Here is a 20,122-nt window from a genome sequence, read left to right as displayed (position 1 = left end):
GCTTAGACATGTTTGCTGAGGTAAATCCAATGGAGCGGATGGGTGTGGTGATGACAGTTTGTCTAAGGATTCAATCTTCTTCTTCTCCTCACCTCTAGCTGCTTACAGTTAATCCTGCGGTGTGCTCTGGACGCAAAAACAGTCAAACCTCCACTCAAGATGGAGCCAGTAAAAATCCTCATAATCTACACGAAGCACTTCGATCACTGGTTTGCAAAGTGGGGTCACAGGACCCTCTGAGGTCCCTGAGGGCCTTAAGCCCTAACTTATGTGTTGGTTATACGCAAATCGCTGATCTACAAGCTCTGCTATTTTAAATCTTAAATCTTGAAAAAGCCTGACAAAGTGTCTTTCAAAGGGGCCCGACTCCCTGGCAACAAAATATTTTCGAACGGGGGCCCGCGGACCCCCTTACTTATCAATACGGGGGTTCTTGACATGAAAATGTTTGAGAACCACTGACTTTGATGATAATGATTTAAGTGAGATTAAAGAAGTGGTCTTTTATGAATAACTTATTCTTTCCCCAATGACAATTAAGCAATCACATTTTAAAGACACAAATAACCTACACGTAAGTTGTAAATCACTGGTTTGAAAGAGACAAAAACTGTATCCTTTTGAAATCTACCTGAATTCCTGAAGCAGTAGCTGCCTAACATTTCACTGGAGGACCATTCTTCTGTTTCAGAGATAACTCTGAAACTAGCCCGTGACTGAGTTACTGTGGCAGCTTGTGGCCTGGTATTTGCATGGTGTTCCAGGGATATATTTGAATGAAGCATCACCACGGAACATATATTATCTCTGGTTCTACAAGAGATTTCGACCCGAGGCTACAGAGTCAGTTAGAGTTATACGATACGACATCCTGCTCTGACAGGAAAGAGACACGCAAAATGACACAGAAAGAACAGGGAAAATGATGTTTACTATGCAATCTCATCTCCCTAAATAAACTGGGCTCATGGATTTCAACATGTAGCCTACTTGGGACACATAGATATCGTGCGCATTATTGCTGCTATGCTTTATTATAATTTCTTTGTTATTGTTTTACTACAGCATTTGCTGCTGTGTTGAGGAATCTCATACATCTTGAATCGCTGTCATTGTATCACTGCAATGATTATTTACATTTTTACAGTTATTCATACAATAATTAGAAACATTTTAGTTTTTAATATCACCCTTTATTTAATGTCTATCAATTCAACCACAAAGCACTGCACTTACATTTTAATTAATCAAACAGCATTTCTAAATGAATAAATTATACAAAAAGGTGTTTTCCTTGCAATTAAGATCAAGTGATGACAGTCTCCCTTTCATGAATGTCACATCTTACAATTAGTATGCTTTCATAATATTGAGATATTGCATTTGAATATTCTAAGAAGACCAAACATTAATAGCCATGACACAGATTCACTTATATTTTCATCAAAACATTCCTCTGTCAAAATGTGATTTCACATTAGCTTATTGTGTTGCATATCCTTTCATTTTCAGCAAGCTGAAAGACACCATATAAATAAAAAGCAAACTTACAGAAAATGTATGACCACTTAAATCCTACTGTATATATTTCATTGACCTGGGTCCTAGTCTAGGGGTCTTACTTGGTTCCCTCCTTTTTCCTTCTACACCAAATATCTTAGCCAAAAATATCCGGTATATACAAGCTCACAATGCATTGCATGTCACACATTGTGAGCTTGTAGATCTGTGTAATATTTCCAACAATCATAGACGATGCATTTAGACTACTGGAAGTAATTCAACAGTGTAAATAACGTAAAGGTTATGAGGGTAGATTTTAAATGTTGGAGCATTTACTTACAGTAGTAATAGACTAAAGCCTTTTATATCGAAATCTATTGATGAGAAGCAGACAGAATACGCCATACGAAGGTTTATTTCATTGGGGGCGGCAGTGGCTCAGGGGTAGAGTTGCCGTCTTAGAACACAGAGGGTTCCCGAATGGTTCCCAGTTCGATCCTGGGCTCCCCCTGAGTTAATGTCGAAGAGTCATTGAGCAAGACTCTGAACCCCTAGTTGCTTCCGGTGAGCAGGTTGGTGCATGGTTTCCTCCGCCATCATCGGTGTATGCATGGGAGTGTGAATGGGTGAATGTAATGCACAATCTCACTAAAGCGCCTTGGATAAAGGTGCTATATAAATGCACCATTTGCCAGTTATTGAATATAACTGTCACAAATAGAATCCAAAACAAAAACACACAGGTGGTGTAGCCAGTCAGCCTCGGCTCATAGGCCATTGCAGTTCATCCGTGACTGTCCTGAATTTGGCAGCAGTGAACGCCAACGGCAGGCTTGCTGGTCCGTGCTGTGGAAAATTACCATAAGAAGGAAAAAAAGTCCATCTCACTTCAAGCCGTGCTGGCTCTCGTGGTGTCTACGGAGATCCACTTTGCGCTGGAAGCCTTTGGCACATATCTCACAGCCAAAAGGTTTGAAGCCTGTGTGTTTCCTGCTGTGAGTGATTAGGTTGGAGCTTTGACTGAAGGCTTTTCCACACACTTGGCATTTATGGGGCTTTTCACCTACGAAACAAAACATACAGTATAACAAAGCATGTTTCAATGCATGTAATAATTTTAGCATGATCATAATAATGTCTCAGAATAATATCTGCTCTGTGACAGACAGCATAATTTACACTGGCCCTATTGAGCTCTGATAACATCCATTTAAAACGGTAATATCTGTCCTATGAACTTAGTTTGTATTAATCTTGTAAGGCAAAGAATCCTGCCTTTGTTCAGATTTGTCTTACTGTACATTCAATACAGAGACACGTGACAGCACACAGTTCCTTTCAGAGGCCTCTCCGCGAAGCAGGAAAACCAGATATGCAAATAACCCAGAACATTTGTTTAACTTTCCTTTTCTGATTTATCAGTCTGTTATATTACTCTTGGAAGCATCTCCCATTTTGTGCACTTGGAAAGCAGAAGAGTGGTAACAGAGCCTATTGTAACATATATGTATACACTTTATGACCTAAAGAATAACTGGTTAATTGTAACATCAATGCTTATTCCCTTAAATAAACGTGTCCTCCAGAATGTCTAGAGTGGATAGTACAGCGTATAGCAGTGGTTCCCAAACCTTTCAGGTCCAGACCCAAAAGAGATATCAGATGTTTGCCTGAGACCCAAACCAGAGAAAATAGCAGATCTACAAGGTAATTTTTTTAAATAAATAATTGTAGGAAAATATTGCATTTTTACTCGAGTCGTGACCCATAAAAATCAGCACCAGTGGTATATATATATACGTAAAGTATAGTCATCATCATTATTATTATTATCTTTATGATTAAGGACAGTGTATAGTATGTGTGTGTGCGCGTTACCTGTGTGAATGTAGGTGTGCTTCTTCATGTCAGACTTCTGGTGGAACCTCTTGCCACAGAACTGGCAGGGGTACGGTCTGGTGTCAGAGTGGATCAGCAGGTGAGTGGACAGAGTGGAGGAGCGCTTGAACGTCTTCCCACACATCTTGCACTCAAAACATTTCTCCTGGTCAGAGACAAGTTCGTGCACAGCCATTACACCTCAATTCGACGTATTATCGTACAGACTAAAGGTAAAGAAAAGTGTTGACGAGGTGGTGTAAGTGACGCTCTATGTTCTGATAGTAATTGCTGCTATAGCATGCTTGTTCAGTAACAGGGGTCTCACCACCGTATCTCCAGCTTTTTAAAATCCTGTTCAGGTGGCTCACCAATTTCATCCAGTCAAAGATGCTTTATCAGCTTCAATGTTATAGGGTTCCAGTTCTAATTTTGTGTACTCAAGGTTTGTTTGTGTTTCATCACTTCTCATTTCACTTGTTTATCCTGTATCCTGTCTTAGTTCTCTCTCCTGATTGGATGACATTTTTATCCTGACATGTATTTTCATAAAGAGCTGAATGGAGATACCCCTGTTACACTGAAGAAATACTTTATAGCAATGATTACTATAAGAATATATAGCAAATTAACATAGGCTATCACTTAAGAATATTCAATTGCGACCGTAGGTCGCAGTAGTATACGAACGGTCACAGCTTGACCGTCTATAACGCCTGACACTGTGGTTCCCCTGACACATCATTGTGACATCACATGTGACAGATCCTCAGAGCAGGGATCTCCATATATGGGCATAAAAGCTTGACACATCACTGTGACATCACAGGTGACTTCACAGTGATGTCAGATACTCAGAGCAGGGATCTCCATATATGGGCATAAAAGGGATCTCGGGCATAAAAGGGATTGTATGTATGATGTCAGACGACAGAATCAATATATGGCCAAGAAAGATGGTGTGACCTCGCCTTTTAGGGCGAGGTCGCTTTTCACTCTTAGGCGTCTTACTGGTTTAACTCTGAATGTTACAAGGTTAGTGTGGGATAGTGTCAAATTATCACTCTGGATTTTACACTTCAGGTTGTATTGTGTACTGTAACAAAAGCCCAAATAATAAGTAGTGCTGTGAGTTGTTGTTGGTACCTGGGAGTGGACGTTCATGTGTTGCTCCAGGCTGACTGCGTGGCCGAAGGTCTTTCTGCAGATGCTGCAGCCGAAAGGTCGTGTTCCACTGTGGGATCTCCTCACATGGACCTCCAGTCCATGAGGGGTTGAGAAAACCTATGGAGTCAATAATATAAGACAGGGGTCTTCAACATTTTCAGGCCAAGGACCCCTTAGCTGAGAGAGAGATGAAGCAGGGACCCCACAACCTTTCCATAGATTCCATATAGTTTCATTGTTTGAAAGCACGATCATCAGTGTATTTTGGGTTCATGTCAATTTGTGTATTCAGATATTTAACCACTTGAACCGTCAAGACTTGACCTTTCACTCTGTACTTAGTCTGCTCTTTTTCCCCTCTACACCAAACATCTTTGCCAAAAATAGGCGATCCACAAGCTCTGCGAGGCGTTGTGAGCTTGTAGATCTGCTATTTTTGGCTAGAGTTCTCAGAATATGGACACTAGGGTTCAAGTTGTTTATATAAAAAGGAAGATTGGAAGATTTGGAGGACCCCCTGTAGTAACTCTGAGGACCCCCTAGGGGTCCTGGACCCCCTGTTGAAGACCCCCGATATAAGAACTGAGTGATTGACTCAGATACACATTATCAGTGCACACTGCATACCAACCATGCATGTTACATTTAACATTTCTAATATTGCCCTTAAATGAAGGGAAATATTTGTATTTCTAGATATTATTTTGTGAAGTATTGTTTTTGTTTTGTTCTCAACCAATCCCCCAGACGTTTCCAGATGTCATCACATTACTGAATTTATTATAGTGCTTATAGTGCTTTAATGACCGTATTCACTAGTAAAGACCACACCATCAAACAATATCAGTTGGGTTGTATTTATTGAATGGATACAGTGTGTATGAATGGAGACTGATTGAGGGATGTACTGAGGATGGTGTGGTGTAGATGGGTTGTGTGATGTAGATGGGTTGAAGAGGCATGGGTGCTTGTTGATCTGGGTGCTAGCAGGTAGCAGTTAGTGGTTCCAGGGGGCGATGAACCCTGGGTGTTTGGCTTTGGGGTCCTCGGATCTGGAGTGGCGCCGAGGTCCATGGATCTGGAGTGGCACCGAGGTCCATGGATCTGGAGTGGCGCCGATTTACGCTTTAAGGCCCCCCCTGGAACCTGAAGGAAAGGATGAGGAAATGTTAGTGGAGCGCATGAGAAAAGTGTGGAGATTGGGGTGGTGGAGGGATGCGAGAAACGGATCAGAGGATAGCAGGTGGAGGCGGTCGTGTATAAATACAACCCTTGGTTGGTTTCAGGGAGGAGATAAGGGAGGAGTTGTTATCAATGGGATCACGAGCAGGTGAGCTTGGGAGGAGTAGAAGTCAGCCAGATTGAAGGCAATAACGTAGTGGGGAGATAGTTCTCCGGTGTGGTCTTCCCTCCTGAACCTATGTTGTACCAACAGCATTTCACTAGTAAAGACCACACCATCAAACAATATCAGTTGGGTTGTATTTATTGAATGGATACAGTGTGTATGAATGGAGACTGATTGAGGGATGTACTGAGGATGGTGTGGTGTAGATGGGTTGTGTGATGTAGATGGGTTGAAGAGGCATGGGTGCTTGTTGATCTGGGTGCTAGCAGGTAGCAGTTAGTGGTTCCAGGGGGCGATGAACCCTGGGTGTTTGGCTTTGGGGTCCTCGGATCTGGAGTGGCGCCGAGGTCCATGGATCTGGAGTGGCACCGAGGTCCATGGATCTGGAGTGGCGCCGATTTACGCTTTAAGGCCCCAAAAAGTGGTGCTTGCTTTGTCACGAACACATGGCATGGGCAGGGTTGGACCACTGGAACGGATGTAGACGGACTTCGCAGGTATAGGATCGAGGCATTTGATTATGGGATAGTGGGAGGTATGGAGAGAACATGTGGTGGGAGACAGGACAGGGTGAGAAGTGGACAGGTAGTTGGGCCATGCTAGAAATTCGGATGAATAGCATCATTGGTGTGAATTAGTTGTAAGTTAAGTCAGATGGAATGTTGATCCATGCATTAGTTAGAGGCAAACACCCTTGAGATCTTGTCCTGGGCACAACCCGGGAGAGTGAAGGAAGGTTAGTTTAGTTCGATCGGTGTGAACGATATGGGGTGTAGATAGGAGTGACGAGTGGTTGTACGGGTGTATGAGGACGGAGCGGCTGGACAGTACAGGGCCCAAAAGAAGCCGCGACAAGATCTGTAATCGTAGCAGTGAATACTGGAGTGAATACTGGAGTGAATACTGGAGTGAATACTGGAATGAATACTGGACCTGGAAAAAATACCGGACCTGTTAGGGTAATCGTAGCAGTGACCTCTTTTCTATTTGGAGAACATGGAGGCATGGAAATACGTTTGGAGGTAGAATGGGGAAAAAGAAGAGGCCAGGGAGGTGCCTCGGGACAGGAAGGTGGCAACAACACCTGCTAAGTAAAGCGGCGACAACGCTTTGGTTAGGTGACAGGAAGGTGGCGACAACACCTGCTAAGTAAAGCGGCGACGACGCTTTGGTTAGGTGACAGGAAGGTCGGCGAGCGCCTTGGCTTAGTCGAGGGGAAGGCGGAACGCCTTTGCTTAGACGAGGGGAAGGCGGAACGCCTTTGCTTGGGTGACAGGGAGAAGGCGGAAACGCCTTTGCTTAGGTGACAGGACGGCGGCGGAACGCCGTGACTGTGGTGAGTGAATGGTTGCTGTTGTGGATGGGGGGATTGGCCGGGTTGGAGAGGAGTGAATGGTTTGATGGATGGTGGAATGAACCCAGTGAGTTTACACTGGAATGAATACACTGGAATGAATACTGGACCTGGAATGAATACACTGGAATGAATACACTGGAATGAATACACTGGAATGAATACACTGGAATGAATACTGGACCTGGAATGAATACACTGGAATGAATACACTGGAATGAATACGCTGGAATGAATACACTGGAATGAATACGCTGGAATGAATACACTGGAATGAATACACTGGAATGAATGCACTGGAATGAATACTGGACCTGGAATGAATACACTGGAATGAATACGCTGGAATGAATACACTGGAATGAATACCCTGGAATGAATACTGGACCTGGAATGAATACACTGTAATGAATACACTGGAATGAATACGCTGGAATGAATACTGGACCTGGAATGAATACACTGGAATGAATACACTGGAATGAATACTGGACCTGGAAAGAATACACTGGAATGAATACACTGGAATGAATACTGGACCTGGAATGAATACACTGGAATGAATACACTGGAATGAATACACTGGAATGAATACTGGACCTGGAATGAATACACTGGAATGAATACACTGGAATTAATACTGGACCTGGAATGAATACACTGGAATGAATACACTGGAATGAAAACGCTGGAATGAATACACTGGAATGAATACACTGGAATGAATACTGGACCTGGAATGAATACGCTGGAATGAATACACTGGAATGAATACACTGGAATGAATACACTGGAATGGATACACTGGAATGAATACACTGGAATGAATACGCTGAAATGAATACACTGGAATGAATACTGGACCTGGAATGAATACACTGGAATGAATACACTGGAATGAATACTGGACCTGGAATGAATACACTGGAATGAATACACTGGAATGAATACACTGGAATGAATACACTGGAATGAATACTGGACCTGGAATGAATACACCGGAATGAATACACTGGAATGAATACACTGGAATGAATACTGGACCTGGAATGAATACACTGGAATGAATACACTGGAATGAATACACTGGAATGAATACACTGGAGTGAATAATGGAATGAATAATGGAATTAACCGGCGTGGGTTAACGGGGGGAATGGAGGTTAGAAATGGAGGCTGTTACAGAGCGGGTACGGAGCGCCAGTAGAGTTGCATTTATTGAACATTTGTGACGTGAAAACGTTGTGACATAGAAATGCATTTGGTATGGAGGAGGCTGAAGTAAGTGATATGAAAAACCTGAGTGAAATGTGACAAGGTGAACCAGTCACGACGGTACCATTGCTCTAGCCTGTATTGTTGTTGGGACTGATAGTATTCAGTGAATCAATGTAGAATGATGGAGGTTGGCAAATGAGTAGGTGAGGACGTGCTGTGGGTATAGGAGTCGGGTGTGTGAAAAATACTTAGCTTTGGGTGTTGGACAGAACTCTGGATCGGGGGTGACGTCATCGCTGTGGGTTCTAGCGGAGGTCCCGTGGAACGAGCCGGCTTGAATGGCGGCGTGGGAGAAGTAGGCTATTTCGCTAGCCGCGGAGGTGACTTGAAACACCGTGGCGGTCGGGACGGGACTGACTGGTTGTGTGAGGATAGGACTGGGGTGGTGTTGTAATGTGCCGAGCCGGGACTGCCGCGAGACGGCGTGTGAACCGGGCCGCTGGCGAACATGTTAAGTTAGTGGCCACGGAATGAAAACAGACTGTAAGGTTGGTGTTTGGTCTCGCTTGCTGGTGCTGGATAGAAGTGATGGCATCGCTGGAGTACGAGGCATCTGTTGTGGGTTGTAGGAGGAGGAATTGTAGGCCTACGTTTGTAGTTAATATTGTTAATCGGTTCGGTTGACCCAGGCACGCGTTGGTGGGCCTGAGCTTGTGTGTGTCCATGCGAGAAACGGATCAGAGGATAGCAGGTGGAGGCGGTCGTGTATAAATACAACCCTTGGTTGGTTTCAGGGAGGAGATAAGGGAGGAGTTGTTATCAATGGGATCACGAGCAGGTGAGCTTGGGAGGAGTAGAAGTCAGCCAGATTGAAGGCAATAACGTAGTGGGGAGATAGTTCTCCGGTGTGGTCTTCCCTCCTGAACCTATGTTGTACCAACAGCATTTAAATAGCAATAGGTGTTTAAATCTGATAGGTGGTAAGAGAAGAAGTATGTATATAGCTCACCTTTTCACAGGTGATACAGTGGTACGTGTTGGAGGTGGGTGAATAGTGGGTGCTGCAGTCCAGAGGTTGTTGTGGTTGAGGATGGGTGACATGATGGGTGCCATACAGACTGCCTGGGTGCTGCAGGACAGTGTTGCTGAAACCGATCTGACGGATATCATAGGAGGAAGACATCGGTTCCCATGCATATGTGGGCTTGAAGTAGGGAGGGAATTCTGCCATGTGGGGTTCTGGGGGAAAGAAACAGGACATTTTCATATCAAGGATGCCCAAATTGATGTGCATTTGGCCAGCAGACACCCACCTGAAAAGAGTTTATGCCAGGGACCCCATAAGGTCTGTGGCATAAAGTCCCATGGAACATATTATGCTGAAAGTGTCACACCACGTACCAGATAAGTAGTATGGCTGTGCAGGGGGTCTGGTTGGTTCGGGGTGGACTGGTAGGGGACACTCAAGCTCTGGTTCCTCCTTTTGAAATGAAAACCCCACTGGTCTTTCTGATGGGGGTCGTTGTGGAGATTCTGTGCAGTGTATTTCTGATGGGACTTGTGCTAATTTATCATAATATAGATACACATTTTAACAGATAGATTCCTTCTATATATATATAATATATACAGTATGTTATATATATATATATATATATATTGTATGAGTGTGTATTGCTATCAAAAGAAAGAGAGAGTCACACACTCAGGTTCTCCTTTTTTGTGATTTGTCTATTTAAAATTTGAAACAGCAGAGGAGACAGAGAGGAGGAGATGAATGTGCGACGCTGATTATCTTGATGTTTGGCTCGACTACGTAGCTGAATATCACTATATCCAATAATATATTTTAAATGTTTATAAACCTTATTCATCATACCTGTATGTACAGGGGTCCTTGGTTCATCATATGACCGGTGCACGTTGTAAGACGCGCACCTTTTGTTTTTTACTAGAAATGATCGTGGCATGACTATCAGAGAGAGAGAGAAAGAGAGAGACTTAATGCCACAAAGTTGTTTAAAATCGGTCTTAACTCTTAATATAGTAAAGCACAATTGCACAATAGTAATAGTAATAGGAAATACTTAAATAAAAAATAAAAGTAAGATGTAGGACTAATACTAGATTAAAACTTTAAACATTCCTTCAAATATTAGTTGCTGATACGCTTCTATAATTAAATTAATACCTTGAAAACAAAATGTAAATTTGACCCCCAAAACTGAAAATCCATTTTCAATATAATAGTCTACACTGGCATTTTCCAGCAATCAACCAAAAACCTATTTAGCCTAGTTTAAGTTATTATTTGTGTACAGTATATGAACAGAAGGATCACAATAATATAATGATTAACTCACCTGGATTTGTCAATCGGGCAGTTGTGGATTTTCCTTTTTAATCCTCTTTTGTCTTGGAAATGATTCAGTCCAAAAAACTATTCGGTCAAATCCTTCCTCAAAAGTCAGAAACTAAAGCACTGTAAACTACTACAAAACTATACCACTGTAAACCATCAAACTAGACCACTAGTAAGCCATCACTACTGTACACTTAATCAATCAAACTTAAAGCACTGACAACTATCAAACTAATGTAAACTACAAAACAAATGCACTCTAAACTACAAAACTAGACCAATGTAAACTATCAAACAGAAACCACTGTAAACCATCAAACTACTGTAAACGATCAAACTAAAGCACTGTAAACTACTGAAGTAAACACACTGTAAACTACCACACTAAAGCACTGTAAAGCACAAACCACTGTAAAGCATCAAACTAAAGCACTGTAAACCATCCACCTGTTGCTCTTCATGTCTCCTCCCTGATTTTCAATCAGATAGGCTAATACTGCACTGTCAAACCCCTCGGTGTTCGTTTAACCCTGGGCGCTCTGCAACCAAAGGGAGTTTCAAATACACCCTCCAGAGTTCAACTGACAATCAAGATTTGACAGTGCGGCCTGGAATCTGTTTTCAACCGCATTGGTTGAAAACAGTGGGCACGGAACACATTTGACCTCAGATTTCTTAACAGTTAACTTAAGAGCTTGTGCAAACTTCTCTGGGAGAAAATAGCCTAATATATTGGTTTAATTTTAAGATTATCAAGTTGTAGTAGAGCGACGCTATAGCCTATAAATTCAAGAAGGAGAACTGTAAATTATTTACATTCCCTAGAAACAAAAACAACAACAATATTGATGATGATGATGATGATGATGATGATGATGATGATGATGATGATGATGATGATGATCAAACAAACTTATCTTAGTTAAGTTATAATAAAAAAGAAAAGAAAAGAAAATCTGTATTCAAAAAATAATCCAGGCTGTATTTGATTTACAAGACTTTGGTAGGGCTATCCATAATGTTGTGTGTAACATTTAACTAACAAAAAGTAAAGCCATGAGAACACGCACCTTCTAGATACACATACCAAACCAGTCTGTCTCACTCTTGTTTGTACTATCCCGTATTACTTGTGGGTTATTAATATTCATTAGTTCCAAACAGATTTTGCCAAATCGCTTAAGCAGCCTGTCACAAAGTCATGACATGTACAAGTCATTTTAAACCTCTGAGTAAAATAATATTCTGTACCCAAGAGACTGCATTGAGTCTCTAAAGTTATCAAGAAGAAAATAATCATCCATAAGACTACATGGACTACATGAAAAAGTAAAAGTGTGACATCTTGTGGTTGTTGATAGATGTTGCATGCACTATGCAACACTAGCAAATACTGTGAAATACAGGTGCCATGGTGAGTAAAAAATAGTACTTTCTACCTGTCTGTCAGTGTCTGCCTGTCTGTCTGTCTGTCTGTCTGTCTGTCTGTCTGTCTGTCTGTCTGTCTGTCTGTCTGTCTGTCTGGCTATATAGAAAAAGTAATACAAAATGATATAGAAAAAAATAGATGTATAGGTCAATGCAACAACCATCAGACATCCACTTGTTACCTTGTTCCAAAAGAGTTTCTGTTTACTTTTCTTATGTCACCTGCGGCCTGTGTAATATTGTCTGTACAGTTGACCTACTATATGACGTAGCCTGTGATACATACATAACATAACTATAGGTATAACTAATACATAACTATAAACTGACCTTTCAGGATTCATTGTAGCTACAGTACCAGGTGAGTGTTGCATGCATGAAACTGGCTATGCCAACTCCAAACAGCCCCAAACACGATGCCAGCACTATTTGAGTAGCCTGTCATGGACCAGATTAGTCCGGGAGCCGTGGGGGTGAACGTGGATTCGCCTGTAAACGTTTTTTTCTCAACTGATTCTTGTAGCTTGGGGTCACCTCTTAAAGGAGTGGCGACACCGGCCGAAAATTAACATTATGATACAGTAGGTCACGTGGTGTTTCTTCAAACGGTCTGAAAGGGAGGCGGGGCCGTATCAGTTAGTAGTGAATGTATACTTCGTCCGTCGTGCGGTGCCGCGCAATGTATACTTCGTCCGTCGTGCGGTGCCGCGCACAACGTGATGGCTTTGTTGTTAGCGTGTAGCCCTGCTAATGCTGCACCGCACGGCTATTTGCGAGCATAGATGTTTGCGAGAGCTATTGACACACACACACACACACACGCTAAAGCACACACACACACACACACAGAGTGTATGAGCCACGGAGCACGGACCTCAGTCCGGCCGGTGAGACAGCAGGACATGGCTTGCTCCGGTCGGTCTACTCTGGTGCTCCAGTCAGGTTAGGGAAAGAGACAGCAGGGTATGGCCGACAAAACCGTCTCATAGATGGGGAGAAGCGTGTTGACCCTCGTACACCTTTTTTGACACCTTTTTTGAAGAAGACATGTACTTTTTTATCGGTCTAACCATTGATTTTAGCGAATGCTATATCATTTTTACCCCTAGAACTGATAGTTTTAAAGTTGGTTTAGAAAGACGGAAACACACCTCGGTCAGCTTTTTTTGGGGCAGTTTCAAAAGATAATGATATGGATACTCGACTCTGCGAGTCTCCGCCCCTCCCCCCATATTAGCCCAATCAAATTAATGTATTGCCGTTACTGTACAGAAAGTACTACTTTCAGTACAGTAACTACAATATATTAATTTGATTGGGTAATTTAACATGGGGGTACATGACATCATTAAAGAAATTGGCTAATTTGATAGCCATAATTAGCTGTTTTGGCCGTGTCACGCCCCCTTTAAGGATTCAAGATGATGACCAGTGATATCCATTGAGCATTTTTTATTATTAATAATAAAAAATGCTCAATGGATATCACTGGTCATCATCTTGAATCCTTAAGAGGTGACCCCAAGCTACAAGAATCAGTTGAGAAAAAAACTTTTACAGGCGAATCCACGTTCAGCCAAAAATCACCATTTGGCTCCCGGACTAGATCAGCCTTTCACAGAGGAGAAACTATAATTCTAGCTATTCTGTTTGCAAACATTCAAGCATTCTTCTGGTCTGTGGTCTCACTCTCATCCTAGCAAAATACTAGAGGGAAGTAGATTCCGTGTAGAAACTAGTCGATAGAGGTCGTTATTACATTTGGGAACAAGTGAGGTCATCATACTGTAGGCCTAATGATGAAGTTGACATCTGTCTGTGCACGTGTGCTAAATGGAGCAGGTTCCTCGAGGCACATTCTCTCATAACAAATCCCTGGCCTCCCTAGACTTTAATTATTATCATGGATGATTAAAACAGAACCAGGAGAAATGCATTGCATGCACAGCACAGGTAAGTAATAGTTTGTCATTAAGTCACCCATATTCGTGGTTGAGATTTGAGACTCGGGTTGTTGTGCTTTGAGTTCCTGTTAATCCTGTTTGTATAATATAGCCTGCTGTTAGCTGGCGTTACTGTAGTCGAGGTTCAGGTGAAAAGCTGCAAGTCAGTTAAACATATAGGCAAATAAATTAGTCCACTTTCATATTAGGCCTAGTTTGTTTATCTTTTTCCTCAAACATTTCTTCTTCTGATATAGCCTATCTTCGTGTTTTAACCATGTTCTTTCATAATATGGGCCACACTTTTGTCATATGGGTTGTTCCTCAATTTCTTATAAAAATGAGCTGTCATGTATTCTTCCACAACAAGAGTGCATCTTGAAGTAGGATAAATGACTTAAAATCAACTCCTCCTCTCTTCCACTTGTGGCGTCTTCTTTGTTTTATCTCCATTATGCTAGCTAGCTGTGTTGATATCTCACATTACAAACTATACAGAGTACAATTGTCCCTCCACAAGATGGCAGTATCATACTTAAAAGCACTCGTTCATTTGACAGTTTCAACAAGTTGTGTCATAGTATTAGTATATCATGGAGACTGTATTTTTTGTTCAACTTTATTTACCCAGAGGAAATATTCTAACTATGTGCTGTATTTTCTCAGCATAACCAGCTTTCCATTTAAGGCAGTGGTTCTCAAGGTGGGGTCCAGGGGTCCTTGAGGGGTCCAGGGGGTCCCTATGCAAACGAGGAACAGTTTAAACACTTAAGCCCGGTTTTATTTTATTTTTCGGCTAATAAAAAATTCACATCTGCTCTTCTTGAATTTTCGAAAAATTTTAACAAATCTTCTATGTGGTCCCTGGCACAAAATTATTTCAGACATATCTATTTATTAGTCCATCACATGAAGATATTTGAGAACCACCGAAGGAAACTGTCAGGTTGTACTGGGTTGGTTCTACCCGTATAGAACACCCAGTTGAACTGGGATGCACTCAACTGTTCACACTAACAGCAATCCCAGGTCCTAGTCAGGCCATTGCCTATTAATTCTCAATCTCATGGTCTGAGGATTTGAAACCAGCTGCCTCCTACACTCTTCTCTACAGCAGTGGTTCTCACAGTGGGCTCCAGGGACCCTAAAGGTTCCTGAAGGATTCCAGGGGGTCCCCCCAGTAACACAAGGAACAGTTTAACCACTTTAACCCTATTTTCAATTCTTTGGCGTGAACATGTTTGAGAAACTCTTTGCATGTTAAGGTTGAGAGTATGAGAGTTGCTTAAGTTTGATAACTACTGTAGGCCTATACAAAGCGACAGTTTTTAACAACCACCTCAGAATAACAGCTTTTACGAGAGATCAGTCTCTAGAAAGTTGTAACTAGTTTGTGGCACAGATAAAATGCAGACAATTTAGCGTCTTAACAGTTTTCCTCATCCAAAGAAATGGCTGTATTTCTTTTTTTTTAAGGAACATGGACTTTTTCCAGACCCCTAAGGCAGCAGAAATGCACTAAAAGTATTTAGAAGAAGGAATGGCAGTGGTGGGGAATGAACTTGTGTTCAGTAGCTCAGCTCGCTGTAAATACTTTGACCTTTTAACCAACCCTTGTCCTGGGTTGGTTGACCTCATTCCAATTACACACATATACAATTACATGTACATGTCGAGTGTCTGGTTGCACTGCAACAGAACGTAATATGTGAACATGTACCGCATAATTTGTATCATCTCTAAAAATCTGTTGATATACTGTATAATCCCTTACTACTGTAGTTTCCTTAAAAAACATGTTAGTATTCAAAAGTTCAAGTGCTTCACAATGCATTAAGATAACCTTATACCGTAGTCTAATTTACCAGCCTTTCTGTGTGACTCTTAAACCATATATAATGAATGCACTATGCACTGACTTGCTTGTAGAACTGCTATGCTACACAAAGCCCATAAAAGCTTCAGCATAGAAATACAATCAATTGAATCATCAAAAAGTACAGCCATTTCTCTTTTTTACAGTAACGCTGAAGGTAAAGTTAGTCATTGGCCAACATTTTTTATGTGGATCCAAAACCCTTGCCAGCTACCACTTTTTTCTTGCTTTTTTTCTGGCATCCCAATTTATGTACTGTAGGTCCTGGCCTAGCAAATAAATTCAGAAGTTACGGCCTTTCTAGAAATGTAGTCAGAAGTACAGTATTTGCCTGTAGTGAAAGTATTTTTAAAAAAAAAATCAAGTTAATGCAGATAAACAGAAATGTACTACAATAGGCTACTCAAGTATAAGTACTTTTTACTATACTGTCCAGTCTGTCCACCACTGCATGTGAGAGTGTGAGAGAGAGTGTGTGTGTGTGTGTGTGTGTGTGTGTGTGTGTGTGTGTGTGTGTGTGTGTGTGTGTGTGTGCGTGCGTGCGTGCGTGCGTGCGTGCGTGCGTGCGTGCGTGCAACGTGCGTGTGTCCGCAGCTAATCCTGCAAAACACTTTTGATTCAAATACCTGGGCTCATGAATCAATTTGACAGAGCAAGACCCAACTAAAAAGTAAGTAAAAGTGCTGACGTGGAGGGTTCTGAATGGCTTGGCCAGCTAGCCTGTGGAAGTCCAACCTTCCTGGACAAGAAGCTCAGCTTCTTCTCCTCGATGGTAGAGTGTTGGTTATGCATGCTGTACCCTGAAGCCTGATAGTCGTAAGAAGGCACTCACCTGGATTATTTTAGAATTTATTTTTGAGCAGTGGTAAACCGCTCCATAGAGTGGCTGTGCATGTGTCTGTAGGCTTTTTCCTCAGCGTTTTGCCATAGCAAAACGTGTGTGTGTAGCATCAGTGATGTCATCGTCATGTGTCTGTAGCCTTTTTCCTCAGCGTTTTGCCATAGTAAAACGTGTGTGTGTAGCATAGCCTGTATACATCCTAGACTCAAATCCTAGTCTGAAGACGTTATGCAAGCACGACCACCGCTCACTTCACATTGGGTGTGATTTTTTCCTACGTGGTCTCTCCGATCCCTTACTGGTGAGAGAATAGCACTCAGTCACCAGTCCTCTTTTGTCTCCTATTTCTAAGTACAAATCAGGTAGTTTGGTTGGCTAATGAGAGGAACCTGCTCTACAGCCTCTCCAGAGGTCTCCAATCACCAGGCTTCGTTTCCTGGAGGCTTCTATGTTGAGCTGAGTAACCCTGCTCCCTTTACAAAGCTGTTGGCCCCTGGGCCTGTTGGTCAGTGCCATGTGTACAGCAGCAGGAGAATGGTGCAGAAACAGATGACTGCACCTAGAATGAGGGAGTCTCGCCTCGTCCGCAGGTTGATTCGCCGCATGAGGTTGTTGATGGTTGGGAACTCGTTGGCCACGCTGTTGACCTTGCCACTAATGGACTTAAGCACGCCCCTTTGTAAGGTTATGTTTTCCTTGGTTGCCATGGCGATGACTATTGCGTCATCCATCAGTCGGTCAGAACTTCTCAGATGCTCGTGCTCCGTCAGATACAGATCGTTCGCTGCGGAGCCACTCTCGTAAGTCTGGATGTCTTTTCTGACGGACCCAAGGAGGTCTTCCCTTTCCCGGATGGCCAATACGTTTCCTTTGGTTTTGTGGAATTCGCGGGTGTAGTCCTGTAAGATGTCTCGGTGTCTCTGGAGTGTGTGCACGAGAGCTGTGTTGAGAGATGCGGCGCCAGAGTTGCTGGTGTACTCCGCCATCCTGTCGTTTACCGCCGTGATCCCGACCAACAGTTGTTCAATCTCTGCTGACATGGTGTCAAAGATCCTGTCCTGGGTTGAGTTGTTGAGCGAGGGGTTAGCAGTGTCTGGCGTTCTCCCTCGGCGTCCATCCCTGGAGCCGCTGTAGCCGGTGCAGAGTTTACTGAAGGAGACCAACTTCTGGTCCAGCTGGATCTCCAACTGCCTGGCCTGCCTCCGCAATTCCTCCCAGTAGTTGCTGCTTCCTGCCATTTGTTGCTCAACGGTGCGCTCATGAGCAGCGTTCAGTGGAGCAGATGTTTCTGGCAGATAAGCTCTGCCATCTGATGACGTCATATTGATGACATCAGTGTGGAACTCCATATTTGAGCGAAATGAATTCACAAACGGCTAAGAGGTCTCCGCCAGGCCATGTACATTATTTTATGGTGGGCCAGCATTTTAATGAATTTATTGCACTGACACAATACGTTGATTTGCGGGAGTACTGAAAATCTGTACTAATAGTAGCAAAAGGTATGTTTATATAGAGTATATGTACTGTACTTGCTTATACTAGTACATAAGCAAAGAACGTGCAAAACGACATCACACAGCCTTGGTAGCCCACCTGGCCTGGTGGAGATACTGAGCACCCCTTTCTAGTTCAGGGCTCTGATAGCCTGAGGGCAGAAGGGAGAAGCTATCTTGCTGTGTCTCTGTGTAATTAGCTTTACTAGCTCTTACCCGTTCAAAGATATGAGCTCCAAAATGATGTGCAGTGTGTGGGTTATGGGATGTGCACTGTGCATACAGTATATGAGGGATGGAAAGTAACTTTAACTGGTGCTTGCATGATAATATGTAGGAGCATCAATGTAAGAAATACCCGTTTCGTTTAATGGCTACCCCCCCGTGTTCATATGCTGATTGTGATGCGATTTCAGATCAATTGCTCCAGCCACTGAGGAGAAACGCTGTTTCAGACAGACAGACACTCACTCACTCAGACAGACATTCGCAAAATTATAGTATAGATTGTGACAGTACAGGCTCTTGCCCGCAGTGGCGCAAACAGTCCACTGCTGGGATGATATAGTGAAATAGTGGTTCTCAAAGTCGGGTACCCCCAGAGGTCCAATAGGGGGTTCCAGGGGGTCCCCAGCAAAGTTAGTATTTCATCAAAATCACTTTAACCACTTTAAACCTATTTTCTACTTTAGCTATACAAAAAATAGCTGATCTACAAGCTCACAACACAGCGTGATGCAACGCATTGTGAGCTTGTAGATCTGCTATTTTTGAAACTTTTTTTTGTTGTTGAAAAATGTAGGTTGAGGATCCCTGGCACAAAATCTATTCAGGTGGGGGTCCGCAGCCAAATCATATCAATTTGAGGGGTCCTTGACATTAAAATGTTTGAGAAAAGAACTGTTGCTTTAAATTCCTTAAAGCTCTGCCCAAGTACCCTCTGGTGTGCGAGTCCTGCAGGGAGGAGCCTGTATGACCATATCTGCAGGACTCGCTGGTCCCGGGAGGAGCTATTCCTGTAGCAGAAAGGTGATGGCCCTCATTGAATGCTCTGAGCGCTATCCGAGTACAAGGATTTCAGGATCTTCTTGTGAGACCTTTCCTCAGATGACTGAGGCGGTAGCAGTAGCAGACCGTCTGTGTGCATTTTCCATGACCTGATGTGCAGATTGTGCACACGAGGGCTGCAACTATCCATTGTCGTCTTTGTGATTATTCTATGAAATACTTTTTGGAGAATTGTGTTTTTATTTTATTTTATTAGACAACTGAAACCCTATTTTGTGGCACGCAAAATGTGCTGATCTACAATAGCCGATATTTACAAGCTTACAGGCTATTTTCACTATTCTTTTTAATTGATTCATTTAGTAAAATGTATATTTTTTAATAATAGATTAAATTGATTAGTTTGATTAACTTGTTCTTATTTATAACTTGAGTATTTGCGCCTTTCTGGGGAGCCCCTAAAAGATGACTGCCCCAGGGGCCCAGTGAGTTCTAATCCGTCCCTGGGAGCAGTTCCTCTACCGCTGTGTACAAAAAGTATGCTGTAGCACTACCTCTGCCAAGTTTACAGCCAGGAGTGTGTAGAATCAATATTCAATTATTTTTTATTTATTTCTTTCGCCTTGCTTAATTTCATTTGTTTATTCATCAATTCCATGCTTCATTAGTTCTCCAATCCTGCATAATGGCTTTCTTCAGT

At 42.5% G+C, this 20,122-nt stretch overlaps 2 protein-coding genes across 2 annotated transcripts; both read right to left on the bottom strand.

Annotated features, from left to right (window-relative positions):
- Nucleotides 1-2,264: 2,264 nt before the first annotated feature.
- On the bottom strand, nt 2,265-16,869 carry gfi1b (growth factor independent 1B transcription repressor; the record flags this gene model as incomplete). Its single annotated transcript, XM_080743501.1, has 7 exons — nt 2,265-2,566; nt 3,382-3,547; nt 4,528-4,665; nt 9,478-9,707; nt 9,870-9,977; nt 11,360-11,369; nt 16,813-16,869. The coding sequence occupies 7 exons, from the start codon at nt 16,867-16,869 to the stop codon at nt 2,388-2,390; spliced, it is 888 nt and encodes a 295-aa protein (XP_080599627.1). The 3' UTR covers nt 2,265-2,387.
- A 555-nt stretch (nt 16,870-17,424) lies between these two features.
- LOC308300077 (Golgi SNAP receptor complex member 1-like) lies at nt 17,425-18,156 on the bottom strand (the record flags this gene model as incomplete). The annotated part of the gene is made up of 1 exon (XM_080743846.1): nt 17,425-18,156. One exon carries the CDS (start codon nt 18,154-18,156, stop codon nt 17,425-17,427), a length of 732 nt encoding a protein of 243 aa, XP_080599972.1.
- Between the last annotated feature and the right edge of the window lie 1,966 nt (nt 18,157-20,122).

The sequence above is a fragment of the Nannobrachium achirus genome, assembly GCF_963921795.1.
Source record: "Nannobrachium achirus genome assembly, chromosome: 15".
In the NCBI taxonomy this organism is placed as follows: domain Eukaryota; kingdom Metazoa; phylum Chordata; class Actinopteri; order Myctophiformes; family Myctophidae; genus Nannobrachium; species Nannobrachium achirus.
This window is presented reverse-complemented; position numbering and strand designations above follow the sequence as displayed.